Source organism: Lygodium microphyllum, chromosome 17, assembly GCF_053477565.2.
Source record: "Lygodium microphyllum isolate KBCC chromosome 17, Lygodium_microphyllum_v1.1.10, whole genome shotgun sequence".
Classification (NCBI taxonomy): Eukaryota; Viridiplantae; Streptophyta; class Polypodiopsida; order Schizaeales; family Lygodiaceae; genus Lygodium; species Lygodium microphyllum.
The window spans coordinates 109,783,240-109,793,711 of NC_141151.1; the positions used below are offsets into that span (position 1 = coordinate 109,783,240).

Sequence of the window (10,472 nt, forward strand, 5' to 3'; positions counted from 1 at the left end):
ATGTCATCGACCAGAACAGGGCTCTAGTTGACGCCCCAGACATGGTGCGTGGAGTCATGAACTTCAAGCGGCTTTCACTCTCACCGATGAAAAGATTGACATTCTGAGGATGCCGAAGAAAAAAAAACAGTTGACAGAAGTGATTGAGGCTCGTAATGATAATTCTCATGGCACAAATTTTGAGGGTTTGACTGAGCCAATATATGGGACTCAATTTCTTCCAAGGAAGTTCAAGATTGCTACTCTTTTAGCTCCCTAAGCTGGATCTTATTATGACCTCTGAGTCAATGGAGAGAAGATAATGTCAGTTGATCCACCGAATGTGACTGAGACAGAAGGAGTTCGATGCTTGCTGCTGCAACAGACGAACAAGAAGAAGAAGACGACGACAACAACGCCATTTGTCGCTCCCTCTCGACGGATCGGCTTCCGTCTCTACCATTAGGTAGTATGGAGTACTTTGTTAGAAAAGCGGATCTTGAAAACCGTGTGAGAATTATGGAGTAATATCTATAATTCTTCCCTTTATAACACTTTCCAGTATAAATTCTATTGGGATCAAACCCAACTACACCTATAATTTTCACTTTGAATATTGTACCATATGTACCTTTTCTTGATTCTTTGTTGAGAAATGACTAATGATGTATGCTCTAGGAAGAGATGTCCTGAATCCCACATGCATAGTGAGGAGACTGGAGAAAGGTCAGAGACTATATAGTGATGTACATAGTTCACTTTTCAATGCATATTACTTTTGCCCTTCAGTCAAGTATCTATGTTATTGTCTTACACACGAGATTGTGTTTATGAGTCCAAGTCTCAATCTTGGAATCTAATTCACTTGTGTGACAGTTGATCTTCTGTGTGTCTATGTCTACATGAGTCCTACCTACATCTTCCATCCTCCATAACTCATGCCATGCTCTAGATCCATGACTTTTGACATTCTTCTCTGTGGACTATCTCATTTTTACTCAGATTTGTGGTTGTATATTTTTAAGTCTCTCATAGACAACAAACTTTGTTGACTTGGTCTATGATCTAATGAAAAAAGCAGTAAGCTAGCATAGATAGATGAGCCATGACATGCAAAATAAAAGAGTTTTTAGAAGTAAATACCTAACATAATAGTGCATAAAAACTTACCCATTCAAGTTTGCTTGAAAACTATAATTTAAACTAATTAGTCAAGGATTCACAAATGGAAAAGAATGCTGTTCAAGCATATGCAAGTGCTTCTTTGTCACAATCACTATATGCAAATATTTCTTTGCTAGTTAAAATTATATGATTTTTTAAAAAATAATAACTAACATAATCACTGATGCAAAGTGATATATTTATTGAAAGTTAGTTGCTTTATAAAGCAAGGTTAAGATTTACTATAATATACCTTCATTTACCTTTCTACTAAGATTTTTAAAATATTATATATATATATATATATAGTGAAATCTCCATATAGAAAAAAATTGTATATATTGGAAAAGTATATTATCTATACAGTGATATACTACTATATGTTGGGATGCCTATATAGGAAATTATTTTCTATCTAAGAGTGTTTTCTTGACACAGGGAATAAAAGCCTACATAGGAAAATATTACCTATGTAGGCACTTTTTCTCAACATTGAAAAAAATAGCCTATGTAGGAAAATACTACCCATTTAAGAATGTTTTTTCAACATAGGAAAAAAATGCCTATAATGAAACTTTTCCTACCTAATTTATATAGGAAGAGTGCCCTTTTCCCTAGTTTGAAAAATCCCTAGATGTATGTATTTTTGTGTAGTAAATTAGGTAGTAAATCTTTGCATGAGTAGAAACATCTCTAGATCACACTATTGCATGAGAACAACTCCATCAGGAACATCTAAAGGATCTATCTTTGCCTCAAGCTCAAGGTAACATGAGTAGGAATCTTTTACCCTTCTAGAGGCTTAATTCAAATTTTATATATAGTATCTTCTAGGTCATACTAAAGAGATCAAGTTCTTGGTTTGAGAAGACATGGAACATGATAGTTAGAAGCTATGTAATTGCTAACTAGATGTTATGGACTTAATTTATATTTAAGAGGTTTGTGAAGATCAAACTTCTTGCTCCCTAACAAGATGTAATGATAACAAGTATGCATCACTAAATTAGGCTTCCGCAATTAGCTAGTTCTACATAGCTATGTTGTCCTCATGTGGAGCTTTCTCATAAAGTATAGATTTGTATGACATTATGAGAAACATCCTAAGCCACTTATGCAATGCTCTCTATTAATCTCCCAAACTCTTTCTCTCATCCACCTTAGTCTCTTCTAGGCATAACATTAAGTTTCCACCCTCTTGATTGGTTTTTGATGACCTTGAGTGGCAAGCTCAAGCTCCCTATTCCTTCACTAATGTCTTCATGGCCAAATTATAGCCGTATCATCACCACTTGGAATGTAGGGGAGGGGATCCTACGAAACCACTATGGTGACCGGTAGGAGAGTTGGGAAGGGAGAAAGATTAGGTGGACTCATGAGCAACAACCTATTGCCTTTGAGCACATTGTCTCTAGCCTTATGGATCAACTTCAGTATTGGATGATGTTGAGCTTGTTAGAGTATGCAAAATGGAGGTCCCTTCTTGGAGTTGGTGTGGGACTCCAAGCTATGATAGTTGATAGCATATGCAAGTGCCATAACACTAGCATTAGTGGTGTTCATTGCCCAGCCAAGAATCTAATAGCAGTTGTAACTACTTAGGGTGGCATCCCGATGATGATTCAAAGCATTCAAGAGGATTACATACTTTGTGGTGACTACAATGTGCTCTCCTGACATTGCACCTATGGCTTCTAGATCCTCTGAGGTCCATCTTACCCCACGCCTATGCCATTTTGTTCTCTCTGATTGAAGGCCTCACAAGGTATCATCACAAGGTATCATTACAGAGGCAGCCTCCTTCCTCATCGACGTTCAATCTGATTGAAGGCCTCAGCGGTGCATAAAAAGGATCGGTGGCCTTTATCGGCATTGCGGGCATGGATCTGTGCGCCTACTCTGCTTCCGTGCTTCAGCTGGTCCTCAGTCCTAATCCAGAGGAGCACAAAGCTATTGAAGCTGCGCTCGCTCAGGTATGCTCTCTTGCTTTTCCCGATCACGCATATCTTTGTTGATTTTTCCTGAACAAAGTGTAATAGGCATGGCGCTTGATTTGGAATAAGTATCATTTTCTCTATGTCTCGGTTAATTCATGGTTTCCATGCAATCTTCTATGCTTCAGTCAGAATCTGTTTGCAACTACTCAAAGCAATGTTATGATCAATTTTAATATGAGAATCAATACATTGAGAGACAAGAAACCCCGTTAATGTCAGAAAAAAAGCCGTAATGTCGTTCTGAACATACTGTGCAAGCTGAATTTATGTGCTCAGATAATGCCTCACAAATCAATGGATTCAACTAAATTTGCTACTCTAAATCTTGATCGCCTTCTAAGGAGCATTAAGCATTGGTGTCCTAGCTACTTTATGATTTTCAAGTGGTGCCACATTTTTAAAACTTGCAAGCATATTGTGCAGGCTGAATTTAACTACTAGGATTGTACTTCATAGATCAATAGAGTCAGCTTCTACTGAAGTTACTAGTTGAAACAGAATCACATTTGAATGGGCATTAAGGAGCACTAAGCAATGATGACTTAGCTGGTTTATGATTCTCACACCATGTTGCATTTTTAAGACTTTCACTTCCACTCTAAAATTGTCTTAATACTAAATTTTTTGGATGATTTGGAGTTGGTTCTAGACAGCATTTAGAGTTTCTTCTACCTTATGCAGCTAAATCAGAAGAGATAATAAGATGGCATACCTAAAGTACCACCTTAGGCATGTTTTGAATGTTAAAGCTAATTGTGTATGGTTCAATATGTCAGTGATGTCATTCTTTGTAATTGACTACCTAAACATTTGGACTTTTAATGATCAGTTTTCAGTATCAGCATGTACCTAGTCACCTCATGGGTTTGCTTCAATTTGTTTTGACACTAAGTGTAGAAATTTCTGTACGTCAAGTTGCAAGTATACAGTTTAAGAACCTTACTGCAAGGCACTGGTCTCCAGATAATTCAGGTACTGCTCTTCTCAAGAAAGCTTCAAAGTTAAGAGTATCTTTATTTTTGGGCTACTTGAATCAAAGTCTTATTAACTCTGCTTAAGGGATGCAAAGTTAAAGGGATTCTATTGATTTTAATTTTTTTTAATGCTAGCTAAAAGAATATCAGCCAATTACAAAAACGCAGTTCGTGAAAGTCTTTTGGAAGCCATTGTTTCATTAGCAAATAATTTTAATATCATTTCATTATTTAATTGTCTTGTGGTGGATAGGACTACAAAGCCTGAAGTGTACAACCACTAGCACAGATTTTTCCATGGAGCTATGGGAGATTGCACTCTTGCAAGATCAAAGGGAAGGTAGTTTACTTAAAATGGCAGGGTTTCTCTTGGTTGTGATACATCAGGGCAGCTTTGACATAGTGCTTTTGGCCTTTGCCATTGATCAATGCTTGCACCTCTTGAAAAGTAGTGGATTATAAGATTTTTAAGGTGATGCATCATTTGAAAAGATCTCTCCCAAGACTCATCAATAGGAGCAGTCCATAAATTTCTAATGATGTTTCCTAGTGTGTAGGAAATGCAGATTTTGTTGGGTGGATGATGGCATCAACTCTCCATGATGGTGCAGGAGTTGGGCATTCTCCATGATGAGAGGTACCAAATGTTTGAATTCATTTTTAAGGACACAAACACTTTTTGATTATACATCACAACAAATTCATATACTAATGTACATGTTGATGGCCCTAAGTTGTAGAGAGGCATCTTACTTGCACTTGTCATGTTGTTGTAGGACTCAATATCAGATTCTCTAAGAATCTTCAAAAGCAGGGATTCTTTTCAGTATGCAACTACTTAGCCAATTCTATTTAAGCTTGTAGGAAAATTTTGATCTCTCTTAGTATGATTGAGGGACCAAATCAAGGCTCACCACATCAAATACTTTCATGGTTGACAGCATCAAACTTGCTATGAGTTTGTCCTCTTTAACTCTCATCTACATGTCTTGACAGATACAAACATATGCTCCTGAGTCCTACCTTGCCGCACATAATGTAAATGGGATCTCATATCCTGATGCTGTTGCTTGTCAATTTGCAACATCGCACAAGCTTGGTAAGTTTTATTTTGAGATAGCATTAGTGAGTCCTTACATTGAGAAGAAACTTAAAGCTGTCAGGTGTAAAGTGCTTCAGTTTTGATAATACATTAGTCAGGTTTCTCTTCAATCACTATTTTTACATCAAATATTTTGGTTCTTCCAGTTGTTGTATATGCCGATCATAGTTTATTTGTTTGGATATTGAGAACTTTTCAAAGGTCAAGACCTCTATTCCAGTATTGTTCAGGCCTATGCTTATTAGAAGTTGTTAAGTTCTCTATTGAGTGGAAGATCTGGTAACCAGTCCTTGACAGTAAACCTAAATGAGTAGGGGCACAGGACTTGGACTTCTGCGGAGATGCAAATGGGGAGGGAGGAGGACTTCCTCTCTCATGTGCTTCTGAAAACAGGGTTCGAGCTTTAGATAATGCTTCTTCCATTCTTGCTACACTTGCAGACCCAGTGAAATGCAACACTCGTTCTCTTAAAAGCTCATCCTTTGAGTCTTCAAAGCCTGAAAACTGGTAAGACATCTTCCAATCTGCAAAATACCAAAGAAAGTTGTGCCGCTGACGAAATAGGACCAACAGTGTGGTCACCAACCACCAAGATGCAGGCTGAAAGTGCCTACAGCCACCTGGATCTGCAAAACGCAAATAGATCTGATGGCGAACACCAGAAATGAGACCATCAGCACCGGGAACTTGCCCAGACAGAGGTCGCCTGCAGGATAGGAGCAGACAGGGTAGAAGCGACCTGCAAAACAGCGAAACGCAGCTGTAGGAGGGTCGCCCTGCAGCAGAGGAGGTCGCCTGACAGCAAACGCAGGGTTGCTGCGTCACTGGATGACGTGGCAGCCCCTGTGTACAGCAAACGCAGGCTGTACAGCCTTCTGATGCAGTCGCCTGGCTGGAATAGACCTGTTGGCAGCCTCCTGAAGGAATCACCTGGCTGTTGTGGGACTGTGGACAGCAGCAGTAAGGTATTTCTCTCGTCCTCCGTGCTCTCAATCAGGCGATGATACCATGTGAGAGTGCGCAGCGAAAGAAGAACATGAACACAGAGGAGAGGAGAGAGGAAGCAGAGAATGAAGGAAGAAAGTCTGCACTGGCTGAGATGAATGCTGAATACACTGGAATGGATAGAACAGTCCTTGCACGCAGCCCGGAGCGTCAGTGAGGGAACCAGGACAGACTGGAAGCAGAGGCAGCACCAATGCCGGAGACGGAGACGGAGGGAGCAGTGCTGAACCTGCAGAGCATGAATGAGATGAATGCTGGACTGACTGGGGGGGCAGCTATAAATGGCCCCCAGCCAGAAAACTGGCCGACCAGCTAAACTGGCCGACCTGGCCAGATCTGGTCCGACTGGCCAGATCTGGTCCGACTGGCCAGTTCTGGTCCGACTGGCCAGTTCTGGTCCGACTGACCAGAACTAGTCCGACTGCCCAAAATAATGGGCAGTCACCCCAAAAACAGCCCAGATCTGGGCTGTAAAATGCCCAGGGCTACATGCTGACTAAAGCAGACTGAAAACACACTGACAGAGCTCCTCTGTCTCCTGTCAGACTCTGACAGGAGCTCACAACCAGGAGATGACAGACTGAGACTAAATAAGAGCAGGCTAACAGATTCGACCCCTATGTGATCTAGCAGTTGTTTGCAAGTCACTGTGAAATTTTATATCACTATCAAGGTCTCCTTTTGTAACACAAGAGCAGGTGGTTGGTTTTTTTTCAGAGCTGGGCTGGCTGTGCAGCAGCCTGAGTATGAAAGAGGAGTGGCTTTCAGTGGACAACATTGACAGGCGGAGCAACCTTTCTGTGCAGGAGTTAATCACAAACTATGAAGAACCGAATGAGCTAGTAATCATAACAGATGCATTATGTAAGTGGCCAGCCTTGATGAACTGGAGCAAGCAAGGCTTTACAATCAGGACCAAATGGCAGTGTACCCAAAAGAAGTTCAAGGGTAGAGAAGAAGACCCGACCAAGGCAAACCAGGCAGAGTTTTGTGACAGGTGAATTAACAGATCCATCTCCTATGCCTGAAGGGGAGGTCTCCCTCTCCCTCTTGAGCACTGAAACTGACATAAAAGTGGAGGCTCCTATCATGAGCAAGATAAGGCAAAGTTCTGTTGCTCCTATTCAGGAAATGAAGCCCTTTTTGCGCAAAGGGTCTGGCATTGGACCTGGTAATGAAATGCTTGCATCACCCAAAAAGAAACAATAACCGGAAGTGGACACCCTTGTGTCATAATCTCCTGCCCAGTCTGAATCACTGTAGCCCTGCAAGCATGAAGCATCCCCCCTGGGGTAAAACAATCCAAGATGCATAGTACCCTGGAGATATCTAAATATTCTCTTCACAGCCTGCCAATGTTTTGTGCCTGGACAGTGCATAAATCTGCTCAATACGGATACCCCATACTGTATGTCTGGCCGAGTGTTGCATAAATACAGTAATGATCCAACAGCCTGCTTATATACAGTGGCATCAAAAAGTTCTCCTGCATCCTCAAGACTCAACTTTACACCTGATTCCACGGGAGTGGCAACCGGTTTGCAATCCTGAAAGGAAAACTTCTGTAGCAATTTCTGAATATACATAGATTGCTGCAAATATATGCCCCCTGATGTCTGCATAAACTGTATACCCAAATAGTAATACAACGGACCAAGATCTGACATTTCAAAGCGGTGCTGTAATTCAGCTTTAAAAGCTGCAATATGCACTTTCTGTGGCCCCGTGAGCAGCATGTCATCAACATATAGAACTAAAATCCTCAAAAGAGACAGGCTCATCCACCTGAGTGGGTTCATCCTCACTGTATGTGCCCTCACATGCATGATAATCAATACTCATCCCATGAGCACGGCGGGATCTTGTCCTGGTAGGCAAAGGAACATCAATGTGGCTGTCCCGCAATGTATCTAGCAACCACCTAGGCACCCGTCTGGACACTTCAGGGACTGCCATGTGCTCGGATGATGGCTGTGGCAAATCAGCCTGTGACTGTACTAAATCATGAGCTGCACCAGTAGGATCAATAACATTTGTTGCTGGCTGTATACCAGCTGTACCGAGCTGATTTTGGGGCTGAATTGCATCTGCTACAGGCCCCACAATGTCAACAACCCGTGGTAAATTTGTGGCTGCACTTCTTCCCTCCTGGGGCAGGAGCAATTCGAAGACATGATGACTGTAAATTTCTGGTTGCCTACGGAGCGTAGACCAATCAAAATTCTGCTCCTCTGCAAATGTAACATCTCTGCTGGTTAGAATCTTCTGTGTACCAGGATGGTACAGCCGATAGCCCTTGCTTTCACTGCTATAACCAACAAAAATGCATCTTACAGCCTTGTCATCCAACTTACCCCTCTGATGCTGTGGCACTAAGGCATAACTCAAGCATCCAAAAACCTTGAAGCCTTTGACAGAAGGCTTCCTGCCGGTCCACATCTCAAATGGAGTCCTCTCATACTTCTGCAAAGCTTTCTTTGGGCACCTATTCAGCACATAATTGCTGCACTGCAGTGCTTCCATCCAAAATTTGTTAGGGAGGCCCTTCCCCTTAAGCATGCATCTGGCCATTTCCATCACAGTACGGTTGAACCTTTCAGCTTTACCATTCTGCTGGGGTGTGTATGGCACAGTGCACTGATGGGCAATACCCTTGCTTGCCAAGAAAGCATGAAAAGTATGAGACATGTATTCCCCCCCTCGATCGGTACGAAGGGTGGCAACCTTTTCCTGTGTAAGATTCTCCTGCAACAAAATAAAGTCTTTGAACCGTGCTTCCACCTCCGATTTATGCCTCAGTCCATAAACCCAAGAGTAGCATGTAAAATCATCAATGAATATAACGAAGTATGCACAGCCACCTATGGACTTGGTCCTCATAGGACCGCAAACATCTGAATGAACGAGCTGCAATTTCCTGGCAGCCCCATATGTGGACAACTTAGGCACTGGGGTCCTGTGCATTTTGCCCAATATGCATCCCTCGCACACATGACGAGAGGGTAACTGTATGGGTAAATAAAGTCTTTGAACCGTGCTTCCACCTCCGATTTATGCCTCAGTCCATAAACCCAAGAGTAGCATGTAAAATCATCAATGAATGTAACGAAGTATGCACAGCCACCTATGGACTTGGTCCTCATAGGACCGCAAACATCTGAATGAACGAGCTGCAATTTCCTGGCAGCCCCATATGTGGACAACTTAGGCACTGGGGTCCTGTGCATTTTGCCCAATATGCATCCCTCGCACACATGACGAGAGGGTAACTGTATGGGTGGCATGTCCTCCACCATAGAATGTGCCTGCAATCTCTGTAAACCCCTGAAGTGTAGGTGGCCCATCGTGGCATGCCACAGCTCAGCAATGGCCAACTGATCACTAGTAATCACAGCACAAGCATCATGTACTCCAGCCCTGTAGTGATCCAATCTATACAACCCACGACATAAAGTACCTGTTGCAACAATGCAACCCTCATCAGAAAGGTCATGCACTGTGCATTTCCTTCCAGAAAATGTCACCTCAAGTCCTCCCATGGCAATAGCAGGGACGGAAAGGAGATTCTTTTGGATTCCTGGAACATAAAGTACATCTGTGAGTGTAAAAGATCCACCTTGTGTGGCTGTAAGTACAATCTTGCCAACTCCTTGTATAGCATAAGCGGAGTTATTGGCACATGTAACTGTACCTCTCTCGGAGGTAGCATCAAAAACTGAAAATAAATTCCTCTGTGAGGTAATGTGCTTACTAGCACCTGAGTCAAAATACCAATCCTCCTGAGAGGTCACAGAGAGGCATGATTCATCTGTAGTGTGCATAGAAGGGTTGTACGAGCATGATACTGTACAAGCCCACTCATCATCAAAGTCCTCGTCTCCATGCGAGACAATGGACAGATTGGCTGTCTCCTTCTTCTCTGCACTAGATGCATCTGCCTGTGCTACATTTGCTTCCTTCTTTGTGCCCTTTTCCTTCTCTTTTGCAATTCTTTTCCGGCATTCACCAATATAGTGACCCGGTTTCCTGCAATAATGACATTTCCCCTTTTTCTTGGGCTGATTTTCATCTTTTTCCCCACTGACAGTTGGCTGGTTGGCTGCTGTTTTTGGTTTATATGCAGCCCCAGACACAGCTTTACCCTTACCCTTTTGACTTGCCATGAAGGCCTGATCACCCTGCTGAAGTATGCTCCTATTTTCTCTTGATTGTTCCTCCTGCAATAGTATCTGCACTAGGTTGTCAAAGCGA

The 10,472-nt window shown here is 42.1% G+C and overlaps 1 protein-coding gene across 5 annotated transcripts; it reads left to right on the forward strand.

Annotated features, from left to right (window-relative positions):
* The first annotated feature begins 3,008 nt into the window (after positions 1-3,008).
* On the forward strand, positions 3,009-5,207 carry LOC148022250 (importin beta-like SAD2 homolog). Of its 5 annotated transcripts, none has more exons than XM_087696728.1 (5): positions 3,009-3,116; positions 4,038-4,112; positions 4,368-4,454; positions 4,672-4,751; positions 4,891-5,048. In XM_087696728.1, exons 1-3 carry the CDS (start codon positions 3,024-3,026, stop codon positions 4,380-4,382), a joined length of 183 nt encoding a protein of 60 aa, XP_087552854.1. In that variant the 5' UTR covers positions 3,009-3,023; the 3' UTR covers positions 4,383-4,454; positions 4,672-4,751; positions 4,891-5,048. The 5 variants fall into 5 exon arrangements, with proteins under 5 accessions (XP_087552854.1, XP_087552855.1, XP_087552853.1 ...); XM_087696729.1 differs by having other exon boundaries at positions 4,681-4,751; XM_087696727.1 differs by having other exon boundaries at positions 4,368-4,751.
* The last annotated feature ends 5,265 nt before the right edge of the window (positions 5,208-10,472 follow it).

Excerpts from the sequence above, each read along its gene's own strand:
- LOC148022250 (XM_087696726.1), top strand. The coding sequence starts at position 3,962 with ATGATCAGTTTTCAGTATCAGCATGTACCTAGTCACCTCATGGGTTTG. Across the intron at positions 4,113-4,367 it reads CTGGTCTCCAGATAATTCAG|GACTACAAAGCCTGAAGTGT; the intron begins GTACTGCTCTTC and ends TGTGGTGGATAG. Across the intron at positions 4,455-4,680 it reads CTTGCAAGATCAAAGGGAAG|ATTTTGTTGGGTGGATGATG; the intron begins GTAGTTTACTTA and ends TAGGAAATGCAG.